This window comes from Pelobates fuscus, chromosome 9 (genome assembly GCF_036172605.1).
Source record: "Pelobates fuscus isolate aPelFus1 chromosome 9, aPelFus1.pri, whole genome shotgun sequence".
NCBI classification, from domain to species: Eukaryota; Metazoa; Chordata; class Amphibia; order Anura; family Pelobatidae; genus Pelobates; species Pelobates fuscus.
In genome coordinates, this window is record NC_086325.1 from 126,553,596 (window position 1) to 126,578,343 (window position 24,748).

Sequence of the window (24,748 nt, forward strand, 5' to 3'; positions counted from 1 at the left end):
CTTCTCAAGCCTGGTCCTGCCCGCCCGGTGGGCGTTCTTCAGGTGGGGGGTAATGTCACGTATTCATCCGCATATAAAAATGTGGTTAATGACATTTACTGTCCACACAGGAAAAGTTGTGCCGAGCAGCAACCTAATCCACAGAAGGGTTAATGCTGAGCAGCAATTATGCAAATGAAACCTGGTAACTGAATTTGGGGTCAAAGGCCGGTTACAACCTATCAGATCTAGAGGAGGGGTATTTAGGCCCAATTCTCATCCTGCTCAGTGCCCTGTCGTGGTTTCCCTTGTGGTTGTCCGAGAGTGCGTTCCTGTTTATAGTTTTCTACCTGTTTTTTGACTTTGGCTTTGTTTATTGACTTCTCTATATTCTGGTATCCTGACTCTTGGCTTTCCTCATCGCTGTGTCCCTTTCTGTGTTCCCTGACCTCGGCTAGTATTTTTGACTATTCTTTGTACGTTAATCCGGCCATTCTAAGGACCGGTAATACGTTACTTATTTGTCATCCGTGCTATATGGTTCTACGTGCTGGATCAAACAGTAATCCTGACAATCTGCACAAGTTCCACATTGGTTTCTTATTTTCTTTTTGCTTTTACTGACAAGCATAATGCCATTTTCTGTTGCCTTCAGCAGTGCAACTTTTAAATAATCCCATTTCTCTTGGACTCCATTTAAATTGCTCCAGTCTGATAATGACTCCGTTACACATATTCTAATTTTAGAAAAGTCTGTTTTTCTAAAGTCTAAAACTTTTGGTGTTGTGTGGTGTGACACAGTCACTGTTCTTATATTAAACCACACTGACTGATGATCACTGGATCCTAAACTTTCACCTACAGTAATATTGGATACCAAATCTCCATTTGTTAACACCAAATCTAGTATGGCCTCTTTACGAGTTGGCTCCTCAACTACTTGTTTTAGAGATAATCCCAGTAGGGAGTTTAGAATATGCGTGCTCCTGGCAAAAGCAGCTATTTTGATTTTCCAGTTCACTTTAGGAAGATTAAAGTCACCCATGATGATAACTTCCCACTTCATTGTCATTTTAGCTATTTCCTCAACTAGTAGATTATCTAACTCTTCTATTTGTCCTGGGGGCCTATAAATCACACCTACACAAGTTACTATGTGATTACTAAATTTGAACGTAACCTATTAGGCTAGATTTTATGCTATCCTTCACATACAGGGCCACCCCTCCCCCTTACTTGCCTTCCTTGTCTTTTCTATATAAAGTTTACCCTGGTATTTCTATGTCCCAGTCATTTTTCTCATTATACCATGTCTCGGTAACTGCGACTAAATCTACATTAACAGTTGCCATTATTGCCACAAGTTCATTGATTTTATTCCCTAAACTGCGAGCATTTGTAGACATGGCTCTAAGCCTATAATTTTTTAACACACTTGCTACAGGCACCTTCTGTCCTTGTTTTGGGGGGGCAATTGGATTGATGTTTTATCACCATTCCCCCCCCCCTCCCTCCTAGTTTACATACATCCTAGCAAAGCCTCTGAACTGCTCACTAAGATCATTTGTTCCCTTTTGAGAAAGATGCAATCCATCTTTTTTGTACAGTTTATTTCCATTCCAAACAGAGCTACCACGAGAAATGAAGCTAAATTCTTGCTCCCGACACCATTCACCAAGCGTGAATGACAGCGTGGAAGCAACCTGCCATATATCATTGGCAAAAACACACAAAAAAACTTCCTTTACTTTTGAAACCTCATTGCAAGCCAAGGTATTTGTCGGTAGATGGACAAGTACATCAAATTCCCCTTCCTGCTTTGCTTGCTTAACAATATTACAAATACGTCTCCTGTCTCTGTGAGCAGTAGCTCCGGGAAGACATCTCAAAAGACCACCATTGTCCATCTCCACACCTCTTATGATGGAATCCCCCAACAACTGCTTTCTATCAGGCCTCACTATAGTTTCCAAGCCTGTCTCCACAACACCACTACACACAGTGCCTTAGCCTGTCTCCATCGCACCTCTACACTTGGTGCCTGAGCCTGTCTCCATTACACCAGTACACTCTGAAAGTGCTGACAATGAATTATGTAGAGCAACAGACTGTGCAATATACCTTTTATCCACAACTCTGTCTACCAGATCCTACAGTAATCCATTTGCAATTCCTAGGACATCTCTGTGGCAGTGGCTATGCAACCGTTCCAGCCTGAGTTTGTTTACTGAATAATTTACAAATCTCAGACTTCAAAAATACAATCTCCTGCCGCAATATAGAGAACTGTCTACAGATTAGACGGCATCCGAATCTCCAAAAAAGTGGAACGTGAAACAAATGCATAGCAACTATTACACTGAACTAAGTCTGCATTTTAATGAGGTGAGAAATTTAAATCAAACAAATCTTACCTTTTCTTTTCTCCTGTATACCTCAGATTATCTCCAGTTTACAGGAAGAATAAAGAGGAGTTAAGGGCTGAGCTATTGTTCAAAGAATAGTACCATAAAGTAGAAACCAATTGGTTGAAGTATAAAAACAGCAAGTGATAAAACCTGGGTATAATAGCCTCTTTGCAATTATAAAAAATATAAAAAAAGTCCATCCAGATGTTCAGTAAAGATCAAAATGATAAAAAAAAAGTTGAATAAAATCAATAAAAACAGTCTCACTGATATATGGATAGGGTATGTGTACAATCCTCAGGAGCTGATCCGTCCGGGTTGTAGATAATCCGTAAATGTGAAGATAAAAGAAAGCACAGAAAACTGCCAATAGTGAGATATTGTAGCTCCAAGTTAAAAATAAGTAAAAAGGAGGATTGTACACTCACATTTGATGGAGCTAGGGCCAGCTCTGGGATGAAGGGCATTTAGTGGTACAATCCCCACTAGAGGATGTACTGGAAGGGTAGGTCCGCCTGTCCGTAAAAAGACAAATCTTAGCAAAATCTTAGACAGTTGAAGAATCAGTAAAACTCTCCAGAAAATCTCCAATCACACACTTTTAAGCAACACTTAGAAGCAGCAACCAAGCTATATTAGCCAAGCTAATGATCACAACCCTTATATAACTCATAAAAGCACCACCCGCTATGTGCGTGTGTGTGTGTGTATATATATATATATATATATATCAAAGTACACTTATAATGAAACATATATATGCATAATATATGTATAATATATTATAAAATTTTATAATTATTTACAATATATTATACATATGTAATATACATATTTTATTATTACTTTTACTTTATAGCAGCCTGGGGGTCTGCCTGACAGCTCAGAGTACCCCTGCTGGCAGCTCCATAGACTCCTATTGCGGCGATGTGATCATGGTGATCACATGGCCCTGGAGGGCCAGGGTGGCCGGAGCTGCTGCAGGGGGACTGCTGATGTCTCCGGCAGTCCCCCCCGACCGTGATCACTACGGATCGCCGGTCCAGGTAAGTCCAAGGCTCCTAATACGTCTGCGGTCCTTAACCGTTTTTGGTCGGACGTACCTAGTACGTCTGCTGTCATTAAGGGTATTGATAACGTCATTCTAAATGTATTTTGATTTAAATGTATATGTATATTAATATCAAAATACAGTTGGAACAAATTTAAACCGGTATATAATTTTTTTTTTATTTAATTTTATTATTTTTATTTTATTTTCAATTTATTCATTCATTATTTTTATTTTATATATAAATTTATAATTTGAAATATATAGATTTAATTAACATTATTCTAAGTGTATTTTAATATATAAATATTATTATATAGATTAATATTAAAATACACTTTTAATAATGGTTTATGTATATGTATATAAAAGTACTTAGATCATATATGGGAAGGCTTGGCCTGAAGTTGTGGCAGGGGCTTTGGACCTTTAAAACCACCCCCCTTCCCTTCCCCCCTTCTCTAACCTACTGTGATTGGTCCGACAACTTGCTACAGCCATTCCCGCCAAAATCTGATGGAGGTTGAGTTATATAGTTACATATAGTTACAAAACATACTTGTGCCCATTTCAACCTTTCTCTAATTGTTTTTGCTCCAAAATAAGGCAACAAAAATAAAAAAAATACAGAAGTGCTTTCCAATTTTGCGAAAAACTGCCCTCATAATGATTGTTCTTGGATCAAGAAGCTGTTACCTCACATGTTAAAAATGAATAATATGTTTTTGGAAGCATTTCTCCAGTTGAGAGTTGTGCTTGGGGTTCACAACATCTGCATATGTAGCAGGAGGTTAATACTGGCCAGTTTTATAAATGTTGCCCCTGAGTAAGTCTGCAACATTCATTTTGAAAATTGGAAATTCAGATGGGATATTTAAGGCTAGAATAGCAGAACCAGAAACATTTTTGGATAATTAGTTTTGCTATGATCTCAAATTTGCAATTCCCTTGACAATTCTACACCGTTCCCATTTAGGTGAATAAGCTCCTCAGTACCACATTCATATAAATATTCTTAATTGACAATTTTTTTTAATTTTTTTTTATATTGGTATACATCAATATCATGGATTGTTAACTTCTAACATGATAACTTTAAACTCTCTTTTTTTTTCAGACCATGGCCTTACAACACACTAGAAAGAGGATATGATCTGGTCACTGGAGAGCAAGCCCCAGAGAGAATACTCCGGTGAGTAACTATTTCCTAATTAGTTCCTCTGTATTGTACACTGATCATGGCAATACAGCCCACAGGAAATGCATCATGAGATGAGCCACAGGGAACATGCCTTTATGCAATTCAGAGTCTGGAGGTATGGTACATTACGCCTTTTAACTGACAAGATCGCTGTTGATATGGAATGGGACTCGGGTAAGCTACTTAGTCAAGCACCAAGATCCTCATGCATTCTGGTTGAGATCTCCCCAAACTTGACCGCATTGTGGATATTTGACAGACGAGACCCCTAAGCTGAGTGCACGGACAGCTTCACTTTCCTACCTGTTCCACAGCACTGGAAGGATGTGGTGTTACTTCCTCCAAGCACTCAAAGAAAGCTGCACAAGATTGAATAAGCTGCTTGACTTAGCCCTATCCCTTCCACCAATCAGGACGGAAGGCGGGATTCATAAACGGGAACAGATGAGAGAAGGAACAGTGGAATACAGCGATTGACCCATGCAAAGAGATTCACAATGTTACATTAAGTACCCTTTCAGTATATAGTGAAGCCAGGAGCCCCTGGTTGAGATCAGTTTGGAAGTGTGTGGATCCCCCTCGGGTTTGGATTGCAGAGTCTTTGTTGTTGGTCCCAACCCGAAAATAGGGGCCACTGGAGTCCTTCTGATGTGCCTCTTCGGTGTCTGTTAATCTTGCGATGGTTTAGATATGAGAAACTCTGCGTCGTATGTCGGGACTCGTGTGGAGTTTGTAGGGTTCGTATCCATCCGGTCTTGCAGCCTTGTGTGGGGTTGGTAAAGTCTATTTATAGGGGTGCAGTATGGCTCGGGATGGGGGGTAGTTGGGCTGGGTGAGGCGAGAAATCAATGTCTCAGTCATTGTAAGTATAGTCGTGGGAAGTTATAGACGTTGTCCTGACATGTGAATGTTTAAAGAGCTTCACTGCTCTGGCAACTTGCCTGACCTTCCCGTTATCTCTGGGCTGTGTCCCTGTCCCGGGCTTCAAATTCGGTGAGATTCGTCATGTTGCAGCTGTATGCTTCTGTGTTGATGTTGCTGGTCATTCCGACGTCGTTTAGGTGGTGTTTGCCATCTTGCTCTCTGTGGACGTGGGTAGTTGTGAGGAGCTTGTACTGGACCATACCAATCTGGAATTTGTATGTCTGGAAGGTTTAGAGATGAGGTAAACGTGGCTATATCATCTGATGTGGTCACCGTAGCGGTAGTCCCGTTATGTGTGGCCATTAATGAGAGGGGGAAACCCCACCTGTACCTGATGTTCCTGGTGCGGAGGAGGTCGGTTAGGGGTTTGAGGATTCTTCTTGCTTGCAGCGTCATCCAGGAAAGATCTGGATAAATTTGTATTTGTGCCCCCAAGAAAAGAAGGGGTTATGTTGTCTTCCTCAATTCACGGAGGATGTCTTCTTTCACCCCGTAATAGTGTAGACGACAGATTATGTCTCTTGGAGCATCTGAGGCTGGGCCACTAGGTTTAAGTGTCCTGTGGGTTCTGTCGAATAAGATACGTTCCGACGGATCTTTATGGAGCAAGTAATTAAACAGCTCCTGGAGTGTATTGGGGAGATTTTCTCCTTCGGCTTCTGGCATGCCTTTGATTCTAAGGTTGTTGCGGCGCCTTCTATTGTCTAGATCGTCGATTGAGCGGTACATCAATGCCATTTGAATGTTTTGTGCTTCCAGGGCTTGCTGTACTTGCTTTACTTGGGTGTGATCTTGGTTGTCTTCCAAAGATTCAATTCGTTCCTCTACCAATTTGACTTCCGCTGCCATGTTTTCCATTTTTGTTTGAAATGTGGATTCCAGTTTATGGATCATAGCCGCTAGGTCTTGTTTGGGTACGTTTTTAAGTATTTATTTTAGGTCATCATCTATATTTGTTGAAGGGCTGTCCGAGATGGCCGGGCTCAAAGGTGGTGAGGAGTGCTCAGACCGGGATTCCGCTGCCATCATGCAGCGTAATGTTGCGCTGCATTGTCTTTGAAAAATGTGTTTAATGCGCCTGTTTTTGTTCCAGATTGTTTGTTGGAGAGTTAGGTAGGTGCAGTACCTTTTTTGGGGTGTCCCATGTTGTAATATGTGCCCGATGATCACGGATTGCCCGAGTTTCCATCCGGAACTCTGCTAGCACACATCCAGCTTGTCTCACAGTTGGCTCCGCCCCCTACTATGCCATGTTAAAAGGCATGGCAAACCTTAGACCGGTCAGTCTCCAAGAGCCTTAGTAACACAGGTAGAAACATTTGTCCATGATCTCTGATCAAGGCTATATACCACAATTTAAAGAACACATATAATGTAAGACATAGAATACACAAAACATATGCAGTAGGTATTGCACTGGATCATTTAAAGCATCTGTAGCAATAAAAAGGTTAGCTTAGAGCACAAAATGAAGAATGTGTTGGACCGCTGAAAATGTAAATGTTGCTCTCTTATTTACAAACAAAAAATCATATTTACAGTATGGATCCTTTTCAACAAACACACAGGGCAGGGAAGATGTGCTGATTGGTGTCCTATACAATTAATCCCATACAGGGAATTAACTTTCAAATACTAATGAAATTACTTTTTGTCTCAGTATAAAAATACTGAGCTCATCATGCAAACAATGCTACACATTTACACTATCCCACTCTCATAGAAAGTGTAGTGGGCTTATGGTATTAAAGTAACAATCATACCAGGCACACAGATCCCATGTGAAATAACTTACAATAAAACAGAGTAATAAACTAATACTTCTATGTAACAGAAAGAATAAAACAAAAGATTTAAGTAGGTCTATCACGTACAACATGCAAGTCAGTTTTTTTCTAATATACAGTATTGGTAAAAAAAAAAAAATCATTGCCTAAAGCTCCATTTTTGAGGGTGATTCACAACAACTCGGATGTGAATACAATGGAGGGACAACTGGAGGAGATGATGGAGAGATTCATTGAACGTGGCTATCGACGGAATTACTTAGTTAGAGCACAGGAAAAGGCAAAATCTGCCTGCTCAACTAGAGTTGAAAAAGAAGCCCCAAGGTTGGTCTTCTCCTTTACTTTCCATGACACATCCCCAGTGATTTCCAAAATTATCAAGGAGAATTGGAAAATGGTGGCGTGTGATGACACACTCCCCAAACTGTTTAAAGACCCCCCCCCATTTGCTATTGAAGAAACAAAAATCGAAGGGGCCTATTGGTCCACATGGATCTGATAAAAAGTTATGAAAAAAATACCGAAGCACAGAGTCGGGGGAATATTCGTTGTTTGGGCTGTGTCACTTGTGGGCACATGACTCCATCCCGTACCTTCCAGCACCCACATACGAAAAAGTCCTTCCAGATATGTTACACTATTACTTGTAAGACTCCCTATGTGATTTATAAGCTGTCTTGCCCCTGTGGACTCTCATATATCTGTAAAACCAAGACACCTTTATGTGAGAGAATCAGGGGACACAGATCGCGCATACGGGTGGCCTACCGTGACGGTACCTCTGATCAACCAGTTGCCAAGCACTTTCTTGCCCTTCAACACCCACTTTCAGCACTCAAGTTCTTGGCAATAGATCACATACCATCGCCAAAACGTGGGGGTGACAGAGGTAAACTTCTCCTGAATCGAGAGACATTTTGGATATATACATTGGATACTATAGCCCCAAAAGGACTGAATGAAATGATTTCATATCATTCATTAATATAAGTCACTTGTAACATATGTTTTTAAGCTTTGATTTTAATTCTTAATTTTTTACTTCATTTTCTTAATGAGTTTGTTTCTGAACTTATTTAGTTATAATATTTTCTAGTATCTGTCAGTTCCCCTACCTCTATATATGCTTTTTCCTTACTTGCCCCTGCCTAATATACTCTAATCTATATAATCATTATGCATACAAAGGGTAGAGGGGAAATCGCTGTCTATACCTATAGAAAAGAAATTAACAATACATAGTGAAGATTGTTATGAGCATGTATAAAGACATGCTAACAGGTACACTCACAAGATGTCAGGAGTTTTGCGCATTCAGAACATCACCCCTTGGTGGCAGAGGGGGAATATGCAACACTGGGACTGCTAGCTGTTATTGGTCCACAGATCCGGAAACCACAGAAGAGCAGGAACAAGTAGTATGATTAGAAAATGTATTTGGTAAAATAAGGCACTGGTCCAACGCGTTTCGTTCGGTTAGAACTTCATCAGGGACCTCTTAGTAAAAAATATAAATAATCTTCATACAAAACAAATTCCCGCTATACCCTCCCTCTCCCCACAGTCTCACTTTATAGGAGAACCCTTCTTCCTATTGGTGGTGTAGTGGGTGTGTTCCGGATCAATCCTGCCGTGTAACAGCTGTTCGTTCTTGAATTTCCCGCTTTCAGGTGCTGTCAACGTCGCCCGGAAGTGATGTAAGCGCTTCACCCGGCACTTCCGTGCGTTCCAGCATACCCGGAAGTGATGTTGACGTTTCACGCAGCGCTTGCGTGCGTTCCAACAGGGTCCTTGCGTCTAGGGGGTATCGGTTTCCGTAAATACATATAGTCTGTTTGCGCATGCGTGAATAACGGATCTCAATACTTATGGCAATTCTCAAAAACGTGAAACCATTAGTATGCATCACTAAAAACAAAACATAGCGTCAGTAAAAAGACATAAATAGGTCAGTACAAGAGACCTTATACCGGATCCCATAACATGGAATCATCAAAACCTCAGATGTCATTTACTCATCAAAACTCTTCACTTATAAATCAATTCATAATTAATATCATACAGCAATTCATATATATACAAAATCTAAAAACTCCATATTCTCCAATATTCAACAGTATCTGTATTATCAAAACATATATACACAATATCAGAGAAAGCAAACTAAATCTATGTCTACATTTAAACCTTTCGGTTCCAATGTTTGTAGACGGTGAATCCAATAAGTCTCTTTTTGACATAATTTCTTGAGCCTGTCACCCCCTCTCCAATGGGGGGGAACATACTCAATACCCCTACATATGATTTTTTTTAAATCAAACAGGGGACATGATTGGCAGTGTATTGGGACTGAGTGAGTAGTGAGACCCTTTTTTATATTATTAAGATGTTCCATAATTCTCACTTTTAATAATCTTTTGGTACGTCCCACGTATTGCTTACCGCACGGGCACTGTAGTAAATAAACCACAAAGTCCGTGCGGCAGCCGACATATGATTTGATAGAAAAAGATTCTCCCGTTACATTACTCTGAAAAGTACTTGAATCTAATAAAGAAGCTGTCCTACACGCCACACAGCTCCTACAGCTCCTAAAGCCTTTAATAGTGACCCCAGGGGTTGTTTGTTCAATTGGTTTAATGTAGCTTGGTGCTAACATGTTCTTAAGGTTCTTGTTTTTTCTAAAGATCATAGTGGGGTTCTTAGGTAGTACTTGTCCCATCACAGGGTCACATTGTAAAATCGACCAATGTTTACGAAATATCTTGGTGATCTCATTGTGATGGGTATTAAATCTTGTTTTAAAAGAAAACTCAAACTTATTTACAGTGTTATTATTTGATTTCCTGGTATCCGAAAGTAAATCAGCTCTTTCGCCTATGTCCACAAGTCTCATCTCCTTCTCCATACTGTTCTTATTATAACCCCGTTGGATCAATTTATGTTTAATATGATCTGCTTGGGTCTTGAATTCCTGGGGTTTGGAGCAGTTACGTTTCACCCTTGTGAATTGGCTTTTGGCTATCCCTTTCAACCACGGCTTGTAATGGCAACTAGTTTGATGTACATAACTATTGCCGTCTGTAGGCTTGAAAAAACATCTTGTGTGTATTTTATCCTCCTCGTTAAATAAAACCACATCCAAGAAATTGATCGATTTTTTTCTCCCATATCGGAGTGAATTTCAGATTCAAATTGTTAGTATTCAAATAAACGGCAAAATTGTCAAAGGAGATCTTGTCTCCATTCCAAATGACAATTATGTCATCAATATATCTCCGCCAGAGCACCAGGGATGCCACCCAGCCATGTCCCTCCCATACGAAATGGTCCTCCCACTTCCGCATGAAAGTGTTGGCATAGCTGGGGGCAAACCTGGTGCCCATGGCGGTGCCCCTGGTCTGCAAATAGAACGAGCCTTCAAAGAAAAAATAGTTTTGTTCGAGAATAAACTGGACTCCCCAAATTATAAACTCCTTCAAATCATTGGAGATAGTCATATCCTGATCCATATAGTACCGAATGGTTTCAATACCTTGGTTATGGTTAATAACTGTATATAAGGACGTGACGTCCAATGTTGCCCAACTGTATTCCTCTCGCCATTCGATATTGTCTAGTTCTTGCAAGAGGGATTTTGTGTCTTTCACATATGATAAAGCTGCCTGGGCATATTTCTGAAGGTAAGAATCAATGAAGGCTGAAAGGTTAGCTGTTATGGAGTTAATAATCATTATGCACCTTGCACTTTACAAATGTACATACTCAAATCCACATTTATCCCTGCTTATATTATGGTAACACCTTAATATATTGGCCATTTAGATTGATGTTACTTATCTATTTTATTCACAATTCACACTAATTAGTATTATTCACACTTTACTTGAGATCTATTGCACTTTACAAAATATAGCACTTTCTATGGGTTTTATAATTACCTGTGTTGTATTACACAAGCACTTATTTCTATACACAGTATAGTGACTCCATGTTTTAATTGATTATTGGAATCTGCTTCTTTAAACACAACACCAGCTGTTCTTGCTACATATATGTATGTGGTCTTCTCAGATCAGTATAGATAGCTAGTTGTTTAATCCTTACACTCCTTCTTTATTTGTTTATAACTTGCTTAGCACTTTAATAAGGGAACATGATTCTGTATTATACACATTTTAAATTCTTTGTTTAAGTATCACTAGTACGTGACCGGGTTGCCATGGTGATTGGGCTTGCTTCCCGTCCCCATGGCGACATACGTCACGCGGTCACATTATAGAATGGCGGGTCACGCACACGCATGCACACTGGGCACTTTAGAAAGCGGGCGACACTAGAGATCATGTACACCTGGGGTAAGCTAATTTCTAATGATTATTTCCCCTATATATGTTGTCTTTCTGTGTATGGTTATTGTTCCTGATGAAAGTCCCAGACGAGGACTGAAACGTTGAGCTGCCATTTTTAACATGTATGAATACAATCTACAACTTTTTTTTTGTGAATATATTTTTATTGAATAATTTTCAACGTCATGACAATGTAGCAAACTCATCAGCGTGGACTCGCAGGTCCCAAAAGTTGGTCAGGTCTTCTAAGATAACATAACATGTAGAACGTCTGTCTTAAATGCAAGCATTGGTGACTTGCAGGTCACCCCATTACGTATTGGGTATATATTGGTGGGACTCGCAGGTCCCGCAGTATGTGTGCCCTAGGTGGTGGCCCAAGGCGGTCATTGGAGCCCCCTTTACGCCTAAGCAATAACGGACTAGTGTGGCATATGTGTCTAATAGGAAGGTTGCTGCCATATTGGTGGTAGTAGCACCCAGAGTCTAGGGAATCTACTAGGGCGGGTGCTGGGGTTGGAGTGTGTTCTTCCCCGTGGGTGGGGATTCCGTTCCCTGTGCCCTGGGTGTGTGTCTGCTTACTCCTAGTAGGTGTGCTTGCCCCACCGTTGCTGGGGGTCTCCGCTCCGTATACCCTTCTTTGGACATTCTACGCTGTGAGCCAGATCGTGTGCATTTGCAGCAGTACTAAGTACCTTGAAACCGTCAAGGTGTGTCTGTGGCGGGCTCGGAAGCCTGAGTGAGGTGTTCCTCTACTAAGTCTCCTCTCTCCAACCTCGTGTGTGATACCTTTTTACGTGCTATGTTTGACTCTGCCTAGCGATAGTGCCGTGAGTCGTTCTCCGAGCAGTCGCGCTCCCTCGCCTCCTGGTCCACGGGGTGGGGGGGGGCTGATAGGGGTGGGGGTCATGTCCTGTCGAGTCTGTGGATAGACTGGGTCTGTTCGTTTAGGTCAGTGGAGCATAGCTTGGAAGTCCAGGCGTGCAGTGGTCAGTAGCCAGTGTGTCCAGATCGTCAAATAAGTCTGTGATTTCCCTTCTGCCATCAGGGATAGCTCCTCCAGTGTTCTGAGTTCCTCCATGCGTCGGTACCAAGTGTCTATGGGCGGTGCAGTTTGTTTCTTCCAGTAAATGGGGATGAGGCTTTTAGCCACATTGAGTATTCGGATTGTGAGGGATTTTTTGTAGATAGATGACTTTGTCTTGGTGTTGTCGTTGGCTGAGCCGCGTGCGGCTCGTGCAGGAGCAGGACCGCGCGCGGCGAGAAGAGAGGACCCCGGGCGGCCCCTGGAGAGGGTAAGTACTGCTACAACAGCGCGCAGTGGAGCGTAAGGGTACAAATCTTGTCCCATTGAGGTGGTGTGAAGGATGTGCCTAGTGCTTGTTCCCATTTTCCCATAAAGCTTGGGGGTGGTTGTCTGCCCTGTCGCATGAGCATGCCATAGAGTGTGGAGAGGTTCTTAGGTAGGGTGAGTGGGTCCATACAGAGCTCCTCGAATTGCGTCAGTGTTCTAGTGGTGTTGTGGATCAGAAGCAGTGGTTGCATGAACAGTTTCAGTTGTCTGTATCGGAATTGTATCATGAATGGGTGGTTTGAGCTCCCGGTCATGGCCTCTAGTGTCTTGAGGCGGCCACCTGTGGTTGCGTGGCACAGCCTCGGGACCTCTCGATTCAGGAGGCAGACTAGTGTTTTCGGCTCTTTTCCAGGGGGGAAGGTCTCGTTGTGGGTCAGCAGGAGCAATGGGGAGGGTGTAGTGGTGAGTGACAGTCGTGTGGCTAGTTTGTGCCACACCTGTATGGTCGCTTTGATGAGGGGGTGTGGGGCTGCTAACTGCCTACCCTGTTGGTCGTCCAGCCAGGGGAGGACTGCGATAGGTCTGCCTACCTGTGCGGTCTCCACGTCTTTCCACAGTTTAACAACCTCTGATTTAGTCCATTCCATGATCCGTTGGACGTGTGTGGCTCGGTAATACCTTTTTCTTTGGGCAGCGTGAGCACATCATGTTTTATTCTGTCTTTCAGTTTCTGCCAGGTGAATCTGAGGGTCATGGATCTGAGCGAGGCGAAGAAAGCCTCTGGGATAGCACAGGGGATGGCCTGAAACAGGTACAGCACCCGCGGCAAGACGTTCATTTTGAGAACTCCCACCCTGCCGAACCCGTTCCCATTCAGTGAGGTTGTTCTGGATGGTGCGCAGCAGCGGTCGAAAGTTTGCCTCGTATAGCTGGGCGAGGTCCTTGGTGATCATTGCCCCTAGGTATCTCAGGGAGGAATCCGACCACCCAAAGGGGAGGTCCCTTCTCAGCGCCGTTTCTGTGCGTTTCGGGACGGAAATGTTCAGTATCGTGGATTTGGAGAAGTTTATTTTGAAATTCGATACTTCTCCGTATGTCTCGAATTCCCTCATTAGAGTCGGCATTGCCGTTTCAGGTTCGGTGACGAAAAACAATAGGTCGTCCGCATACGCTGCTACGGGGTGCCTCTTGTTCCCTATCTTCAGCCCCGGGATGAGTGGGTTATTCCGGATCGAGTTCAGGAATGGTTCCAGTGCGAGTATGAACAAAAGGGGTGAGAGTGGGCAGCCCTGTCTGGTTCCATTCCTGATCGGGAAGGGGTCTGTGAAGGCTCCGTTCACACACATGTGGGCTGTCGGTCTCGAATATAATGCTTTGATCCAGGTCATCATGAATGGACCCGTCCCTAGCTCCTCCAGTACCTGGAACATAAAGTCCCAAGCTATCCTGTCGAAGGCCTTCTCCGCGTCCGTAGAGAGCAGGAGAAGGCCCTCTTTGCTGGTGTTTGCGGTGTGGATCAGGGCTTGTGCCCTGATCGTGTTATCCCTAGCTTCACGTTGTGGGGTAAATCCCACTTGGTCCCTGTGTATTAGGTCCAGGAGAAAGGTTTGCATTCTCTGCGAGAGCACTTTTGTGAAAAGTTTTACATCGCAGTTGAGCAGGGATATTGGCCCGTAGTTGCCGCATTGTTCAGGGTCTTTCCCCTCTTTGGGGATCAGGGCGATGTTTGCTTCCAGGGTTTGAGGCGGGATCTGCGTCCCGTCTCTAAGCGCATTGAGCACTACCAGGAGGCGGGGGAGGAGGAGCTCTGCGTACGCTTTGTAGTACCTAATAGGTAGACCGTCAGGTCCCGGGCTTTTGCCGGGTTTGGCCGTTTTGAGGGCCCATGTAATTTCCTGGGTGGTGATTGGTTCATCCAGCTCCGCGCTTCCTTCTTGTGTGAGACGTTTGCCTATGCGGGGTTCTAGGTATCTGGTGATGCGTGCTTTCTTGTCCGCTAGTGCAATTGTCTGTCTTGTGTGGTTCTAGGCTGTATAGGTCTGCATAGTAAGTTTGTATAGCGTCTGCCATGTCCCGTGGCATTCCCTGGATCCTCCCCTGTTTGTCCCTGATCTTGGGGATATATGCTGCCGCCCTCTTTTTGGCTATCATGCGTGCAAGGAGGGTGCCGCATTTATTAGCGTTATTATAGAAAAACGCTTTGGTGTGTATGCATGCTCTGTGATAGTTGGCATTGAGGATGGTAGAGAGTTCCCTCCGGAGTGTCGTTAGTTGTGCCCCGTCGGTCGGGAGATGGGTCTGTTTGTGCCTGTCCTCTAGTGTGCGAATTTCGGTCAATAAGGTCTGTAGTCTGGCGGCTTTCGCCCGTTTTAGAGCTGCACCTTTCGCTATGAAGTGTCCCCTCATCACACATTTGTGAGCTTCCCAGAGGCAGAAGGGCGTGACGTCCGGCGTGTCATTGTCTGTGAAATATTGCGTAAGCTGCGTTTTGGCTTCTGTCAGCACGACCGGGTCGTTAAGGAGGGAGTCGTTGAGCCTCCAGCTGTTACATGTAGGTCGATATAGTGGGGACGTCACTGTCATTAGGACTGGGGCATGGTCAGACCAGGTTGCCGTGTCTATGGCCGTCCGTCGGATGTCTGTCAAAAAGTAATGTGGCATTAGGAAATAGTCAATTCTCGAGTAGGTTTTGTTGGGGGTCGAGAAAAACGTATAGTCACGGTCCGTTGGGTGTGTCGCCCTCCAGCAGTCTACCAGACGGGCGTCGTGTAAGATCTTGTCTATGGCTGTGAGGATGTGGCGAGGCAGCGAAGAGGTGCCAGTGGACGTGTCAACTGTCGGTCTTAGGGCTACATTCAGGTCTCTCCCTATGATCAGGCAGCCTTCGGCAAACCTCTTTATTGCCTTGATTGTGGAGCGCAGGAAAAGGTGTTGGCGTCGGTTAGGGGTGTAGAGGCATGCGAATGTGTAGGGTTTGTCAGCTATGAGCCCCTTGACACAAATGTATCGGCCTAGCTTGTCACTGAGGGTGTCAGTGGGGGCGAAGTGCAGCGATTTGTGGATCAGTATCGCAGTGCCTTTGGTTTTCCCCTCTGGGTTGTTACTAAAGAAGCCCTGGGTGTATCATCCGTCTGCGAGCTTAGGGGCTTGACCCTCTTTAAAGTGGGTTTCCTGGATTAGTACTACGTGTGCCTTTTGGCTATGGAAATGACGTAACGCGTTCAAGCGCTTCTCGGGGATGTTTAGCCCCTTAGCGTTTATGGTCAGGAGGTTGATCTCCGCTCGCCTGTGTGTGGCCTGGGGCGGCATAGTAAGGGCACAGCTGCGTCGGTGGCCTGGAGGGGCGGGCGGGGTAGGGGTAGTGAGTGAGTGAGGGGGGGGCGAGAAGGCTGTGGGAGCCGGTCAGCAGGTGTAGGGCGGGGATTCGCCCCTCCCCCCGGGGGCACTTCAGGCGAGGAGCGCGCGAGTGTATAAATAACAATTTCAACAATAACAGTAAACAATAATACAATCTCAGTAACCAAGTGTGTAAAAGCAAAGGTAAAGGTGTGGGCAAGGTAGGAGTCGGCTCGACCACACCTGTCGGTCCAGCCAAATCCCTCTGCCGTGAACTGTACACCCCTGTCCGGTGGGAGCGTGGCCTATCACCCCGTCTCTCCCTAGGGTTAATCCCTTCCTCTCTGCCGTGGTTTAGAGGGTGGCGTACCACTAAAGAGTGCCGTTTTCGGGGGCGGTGTGTAGGGAAACCTTTCTTGTCTGGGATCACCTGTGTCCTCCGCCACTACCCGTATAACAGTGGATACAATTGGCCCCTGTAGTGTCAGCAGTCGGGAGACCCTAAACTCGAGCACCTTAGCGTACCCTGGGCGTGAAGCCTGTCTTGTGGGGTCAATGTGGCCCAGTCTGCCTGTAGGCGTTGGTGTGATGTCCCTGTTGTCCCTCCCTCTAGGCCATTTGAGCTGTCATAGTTGCGGGGGGGGGGGGGCTGGTGCCGTTCCCGGTCCGGGTCGTCTCTGTGGGACAAAGCAGAGGGTAATAGGCGCTCGCTATAGTAAGTGATGGGCAGGCAGCAGTGTACAAAACAAGGATTCCCAAAACCTTGTATGTGAAATAGAAATCGGAAGAGAGGAGTGTATACCGCGCCTAGAGGTATTAGTATAAAAAATTATACATACATATATTCGATGGAAATTTTGACAGTGGATGGTAACCTCAAAATAAAAAGCAAAACATAATAGTGCAATACAGTAAATAAACAAGAAAGGTCAAATAAAGCTATACACAGTCCACTCACATGGGGATGAGCTATAACAGAGCTCAGCTGTGATGCGCCTGGACGGTATAATCCCCGTCTCGGGATATATGGTGGTATTGCTTCAGGGATTTTCCAAGGTGCAGTAGTGTGTAGATCATAAAATCCAAAAATAAAAATATAGCAGCATATGGTGAAGTACGTACTGATAGAGTAGTAACAAGTATAAAAGGTATTATACTTACAATTTCTAGAGCACAAAACCTGCTCTAGTATAAACAGCCTAGGTGGTATAATCCCCACCAGGGATATGCAGGATCCAGGGAGTAGAAGATAATAATAAAAATATATATAAAAGTAAGCTAAAAGAAGTACTTTAATATATAAAACAAACAGGTATAATAACAAGTATAAGTAAAAGTCCACTTTACGCGTTTCGCCTCACAGGGCTTCTTCAGAAGTGTGGATCATCTCCCTCATGGATCCGTTTATATAAGGCTGTCAATTAGGAAAGTTAGTTGGTGGTGTAGTGGTTTCTAGTTCCGGATTCGCTGTCCTGGAACGCTCGTTTCCATTTCCGGGTAGTGTCTGTGGAACGCAGGTGTCGCCAGAATGATGACGCGGCACTCGCGTCGTACCGGAAATGACGTGATAGATGCGTCATTCCGGAATATTGGCCAGAATGATCGTGACGCTCAGGTGGAACGCACGCAACGTCCGAGAACAGCGTGCGTTGCGTTCCAGAGTGTCGGTATAGGCAAATAGCTGTTCTCGGACGTTGCGTGCGTTCCACCTGAGCGTCACGATCATTCTGGCCAATATTCCGGAATGACGCATCTATCACGTCATTTCCGGTACGACGCGAGTGCCGCGTCATCATTCTGGCGACACCTGCGTTCCACAGACACTACCCGGAAATGGAAACGAGCGTTCCAGGACAGCGAATCCGGAACTAGAAACCACTACACCACCAACTAACTTTCCTAATTGACAGCCTTATATAAACGGATCCATGAGGGAGATGATCCACACTTCTGAAGAAGCCCTGTGAGGCGAAACGCGTAAAGTGGACTTTTACTTATACTTGTTATTATACCTGTTTGTTTTATATATTAAAGTACTTCTTTTAGCTTACTTTTATATATATTTTTATTATTATCTTCTACTCCCTGGATCCTGCATATCCCTGGTGGGGATTATACCACCTAGGCTGTTTATACTAGAGCAGGTTTTGTGCTCTAGAAATTGTAAGTATAATACATTTTATACTTGTTACTACTCTATCAGTACGTACTTCACCATATGCTGCTATATTTTTATTTTTGGATTTTATGATCTACACACTACTGCACCTTGGAAAATCCCTGAAGCAATACCACCATATATCCCGAGACGGGGATTATACCGTCCAGGCGCATCACAGCTGAGCTCTGTTATAGCTCATCCCCATGTGAGTGGACTGTGTATAGCTTTATTTGACCTTTCTTGTTTATTTACTGTATTGCACTATTATGTTTTGCTTTTTATTTTGAGGTTACCATCCACTGTCAAAATTTCCATCGAATATATGTATGTATAATTTTTTATACTAATACCTCTAGGCGCGGTATACACTCCTCTCTTCCGATTTCTATTTCACATACAAGGTTTTGGGAATCCTTGTTTTGTACACTGCTGCCTGCCCATCACTTACTATAGCGAGCGCCTATTACCCTCTGCTTTGTGACCATTATACATTCCCTATATAGGCTGCCCTATAGTATTTTCTCCACTATGACTCTGTTTGAATACCGAGATAATTACACCATTAATATTAATGATGTTTTCAATGAGCTAGAAGAACCAAATATCAATGAACCTCTAATCATTTTTGACAATCTACCCGAACTACTTAAGGAATTAGAATTTTCATTGACTAAAGAAATGAAGTTAAGGTGGGAGATAGCCACATTAACTAAATATATAGAAGAAAAAATCACCCCAAGAGGTCTGAGACTCTTTAAAATGCCTACATCAGACACCGATAATACAAACTTTATGGAAGAATGGTATAACCACCTGGAGTTCTGTACTTTCGGTCTGATGAGGAGTCTTATCAAAGTTAAAAGTGAAAAACTCTCCACATTAGACAAAAAAATAAACACGCTAAGGGAACAACTAATCCCGTTTGGTGATACAGAAGAATTTTATAATTCATCACAAAAAATCAAAAAAAATGTAGAAAAAATTGAAACAGACACGAAAAGGATAAAAATTCAAAAATTCAATCGAGACAAATATGACTATGCACACAAACAATTCCGCACTTATAACATAAAAAAAACCAACACACAAAATAGATGGAAAAATGCTGAAATGCACACCAACACTAATACACGTGTAGGTCATCAATTTAGACCCAAAAGGTTTCAAAGTAAAGAATTTCACGAGAAAAAATACTCTCACAATTATAGGCACAGATCACCAATTAAATCTCCTGGAAGATATAACACTAGATATGATAAATTTCACACCAAACATCACCAAAACACTTATAAAACATGTGATACCAAACCCATTCACCACTTAGAAAAAACTAAAGACCAACCCAAACACAAATATACCACACACCACGACGCCCTCGATTCTCCTCTCATAGTGAGACCTAAAACACATAGGTACACTTATATACCAGACTCTCCGAAACCTCAGCGCATTAACAAACACTCTTGGGAAAATCCAAAGAAATTCTATAAAAGACAAGAAGAGACCAAACAACTATCCCCACATGACTTAACTAGAAATAACAGATACCATGCCTTATCCTTTTGTGAACAGTTTGACGAAACTTCTTTTTTAGAGATTGCATCCAACAGAGAGAGACAAACCCATCGCCTCAGCATCTCCCCTATAAAAAATCGCAAGAGAGACTTAGAGGAAGGAGGTCAGGAAAAAGACAACAAAAAAGGAAGACTAGAAAGCTTTTAAACACTAAACCACCATCACCCCCTACAGGTATTTTTAACCTGTCTGACAAAATATTAAATACCACAGAGACTAATATTTTAAAACGAGGCCTCAAGTTTGCCCCAACCCGAAATTATAGCTCATTTCTTACTTATATAGATGTAAATAAGTTTGTTAGAAATGCTACTTTAAAACGCTTTTATCTTAGTAAATCTAATGACCACCAATCAACTAATACAAATGATACAAACCCCAAAGAATACAGATGCAGTGAGCTTAAGAACAAATCCACATTCTACCCCGCATATTTTAAATCTAGTGCTCTCGATATATTTGAAAAAAAGGTATGCAAAGAAATAAAAACCCTAGATACCAGACACAGAAACAACACATCAAATCTAAATAGAAGAGAAATGAAAGTTTTAAAAGACCTATATAATGATACTTCCATTGTAATCAAACCCGCCGATAAAGGCGGAGGTCTTGTAATCCAATCAAAAGATAAATACGAAACAGAAGCTTTAAGACAACTAAATGATTGTAATACATACGTTAAACTAAATAGTGACCCCACAACAGACATAAAGAATAAACTTAATGTATTTCTAAAAAAAGGTAAAGATATGGGGATCCTAAGTGATAAAGAATATAACTACATCAACAACCCATCTCCTAAGATTCCGGTTATATACTCCCTGCCAAAGATTCGTAAAAACTTAAATAATCCCCCTGGCCGTCCAATTGTATCCGGTATAGGATCACCCCTCTCAAACCTTTCCGAATACATTGACATAATGTTACAACCGTATGTTAAACAAACCAAATCGTATTTAAAAGATACAATAGACCTTTTAAAAAAATTGGAAAATGTCATCTGGGATACAGACTACACTATGATCACCTGTGATGTACAGTCTCTGTATACTATTATAAAACATGACAGAGGTTGTAAAGCAATTAGATATATTCTGGAAAGGGATGACTCTATGCCCCAAGAGCATACTGAATTTTTAATAGAAGGTATAGACTTGATTTTAAAGCACAATTACTTCTGGTTTAAAGATGGTTTTTATTTGCAAAACACGGGAACAGCTATGGGTACCAGGTTTGCACCCAGTTATGCCAACCTCTATATGGCGGAGTGGGAAGACCAGTCCATTTGGAGGGGGCATGACTGGGTGGAGTGCCTGGTATCCTATTCCCGATACATAGATGATCTATTTTTTATCTGGAAGGGATCTGAGAGCTCAGCCAAAGATTTTATTTCTTTTTTAAATAGGAATGATGATGGTATTATTTTAACTGCAGATTTTAGCAATTCGATGGTTACTTTTTTAGATTTAAATATTTACATTAAGAACAATAAAATACACACAAAAACTCATTTTAAAGATGTAAATGTGAACAACTATATAAGTACAGACAGTTGCCACAACAAGATATGGCTGGATAGCATCCCTAAAAGCCAAATTATGAGACTCAAAAGAAATTGTTCAGAGACATCAACTTTTCTGGAACAAGCAAACACACTAAAAGAAAGTTTTACACAAAAGGGATATGATGCAAAAAATATAGATTTAACAATCAAGAAAACAGCTACAATAGATAGAAACCAGCTAATACATAAATTAAAACCCCTGCCAAACCAGGGAAATCCAGATTTTACCCTACCAATTGTTTTAGATTATAATAACAAAAACAAACAACTGAAAAAAAATGTAACCAAGCACTGGCACTTATTAAAAGAAGATGAAATTCTGGGAAAAATAATCCCAGATAAACCGAAAATAGTATTTAGAGGTGCTCCAAATTTAAAGATGCATTTAACTAAGAATTTTACAAAGAATAGTCCTAATAAAACTAACAATTTTATGGATAATAAAGGTTTTTATAAATGCAATTGTTGCATAGCGTGCAAGAAAACTAAAAAAACAAAAAGAATGGTGACAGAATTTAAATCTAATAATACAGGCAAGAAATACAATATAAAGGACGTTATTACATGCAACAGCAAAAATGTCATTTATTTACTGGAGTGCCCGTGCGGCCTCCAGTATGTGGGCAGAACTATTAGACCCTTAAAAATAAGAATAGCAGAGCATTGTAGAAACGTCGAAAAAGGTTTAAAAACCCACTCTGTACCCACACACTTCTGCTTGCACAACAATGACCCCAAGCACCTTTCATTTACTGGTATAGCTGTAGTAAAAAAACATTGGAGGGGAGGGGATATTGTCAAAAAGATCGGCCAGATAGAAATGAAGTGGGTGTACCAGCTTGACACCCTACACCCTAATGGGCTGAATGCAGATTTTGATCTTTACAATTTTCTATAAATATATATTTAAAATTTTTATTATAATTATATATTTTTTTATATATATTTTTATAAGCTTTTAATGGTTTTTACCCTCTTAAAGATCTGCTTATTTTTATTTTTTATTTTTATTTTCATATGTATTTTAATTTCTACTCTTATAATATATATTTTTTTTTTTTATCTTTATTTTATTTTATTTTTACTGATTTTCTTCATTTCTTTCGATCTTTTTTACATTTATCAGCACCCCTCTATATATCCACTTGCTCTGCATGATTTTTGGTTTTATATACATTACCCTGCCTGTAATAATATATACAGTATGACCTTGACCTCTAAGTTATGCTATGTACGATATTTACTGTAAGATAATATATTTTTACTCATTTATGTAATATATACACTTTGTCTTATGCATAATATTTATAATTTTATGTTTCCATTATATTTATTATAAGCAATTTTAGCTCTATATACTTATGCTACACCATATATTGATATATATATATATATATCAGATTACCCCTAAGGTTGAGAGTACCCTACTCTGATGCTATGGTTATATTGCTTTAAGTTAATGTAATATTCTTTGAAGTGTTAGCAACACCTTATAATACACTCAGTGCCCATAACCAATATGGCGGTTAAGCATTCAGATTACTGTGCCCACATTCATTTTATCTATTGCAGCTATTTGCCTATACCGACACTCTGGAACGCAACGCACGCTGTTCTCGGACGTTGCGTGCGTTCCACCTGAGCGTCACGATCATTCTGGCCAATATTCCGGAATGACGCATCTATCACGTCATTTCCGGTACGACGCGAGTGCCGCGTCATCATTCTGGCGACACCTGCGTTCCACAGACACTACCCGGAAATGGAAACGAGCGTTCCAGGACAGCGAATCCGGAACTAGAAACCACTACACCACCAACTAACTTTCCTAATTGACAGCCTTATATAAACGGATCCATGAGGGAGATGATCCACACTTCTGAAGAAGCCCTGTGAGGCGAAACGCGTAAAGTGGACTTTTACTTATACTTGTTATTATACCTGTTTGTTTTATATATTAAAGTACTTCTTTTAGCTTACTTTTATATATATTTTTATTATTATCTTCTACTCCCTGGATCCTGCATATCCCTGGTGGGGATTATACCACCTAGGCTGTTTATACTAGAGCAGGTTTTGTGCTCTAGAAATTGTAAGTATAATACCTTTTATACTTGTTACTACTCTATCAGTACGTACTTCACCATATGCTGCTATATTTTTATTTTTGGATTTTATGATCTACACACTACTGCACCTTGGAAAATCCCTGAAGCAATACCACCATATATCCCGAGACAGGGATTATACCGTCCAGGCGCATCACAGCTGAGCTCTGTTATAGCTCATCCCCATGTGAGTGGACTGTGTATAGCTTTATTTGACCTTTCTTGTTTATTTACTGTATTGCACTATTATGTTTTGCTTTTTATTTTGAGGTTACCATCCACTGTCAAAATTTCCATCGAATATATGTATGTATAATTTTTTATACTAATACCTCTAGGCGCGGTATACACTCCTCTCTTCCGTCTCTGTGGGACCCTGGTTCCCTGTTGTCACATGGTACCTGCGAGTTAACTATAGTGGGTCAGTAGGGGCCGGTGGGGTGGCAAGTTACTTTACCAATATTCTCGATTGCACTGGACCATTCAATTACGGTGGTGATATCCCCCTTCCATAACCTGTTCAGCCATTTAGCCGTTGCCTCCCGCCTCACCCCCCTCCCCAAAATGTCAGTGCAGTCACATGCCAGTTCGTGATCACCAAAAACCCCATAGCAGGAGGCTTGCAAAGAGTCAGAAATTCTTTTGTGGCGGTGGAGGCCCGTTCCCTTTCCCCCATGTCCCGATACCCACCCCAAGGATCTCAGTAGACCGTGGATTGTAAGATCTGTGTGCATGGCTCGTGTGTGTGGGGTTGTCTGCCCCGGTGTGTGTGATTATAGTTACGTGTCTTTTGTGTCCTTTTCGCAGCCTCGGGGTCGCCTGGCATAGCTAGCAGGTTGACCCGGCCGGTCTCACGGTTTCCATTCGGGTCCTGGATCGTCTCTGCGGCTGTGGCTGGTCTTGTGGTGGCGGTGGTGGGCCATTATAGAAGTCCAGCGGATCTGGCCATCTCAGGTGAAGTGGTGGCAGGTGGAGTTCAATTGTGAGGTCCTGTAGGTCTTGCGCCGT

General features: G+C 42.1%; 1 protein-coding gene across 1 annotated transcript in view; it reads left to right on the top strand.

The window, feature by feature from the left end:
- The window catches only part of ASTN2 (astrotactin 2), a 925,983-nt gene that overhangs the window by 182,103 nt on the left and 719,132 nt on the right, over positions 1-24,748 (top strand). Inside the window, exon 7 of the mRNA XM_063432386.1 lies at positions 4,556-4,630. Coding sequence (XP_063288456.1) covers positions 4,556-4,630 — 75 coding nt within the window. The remainder of the gene's footprint in view (positions 1-4,555; positions 4,631-24,748) is intronic.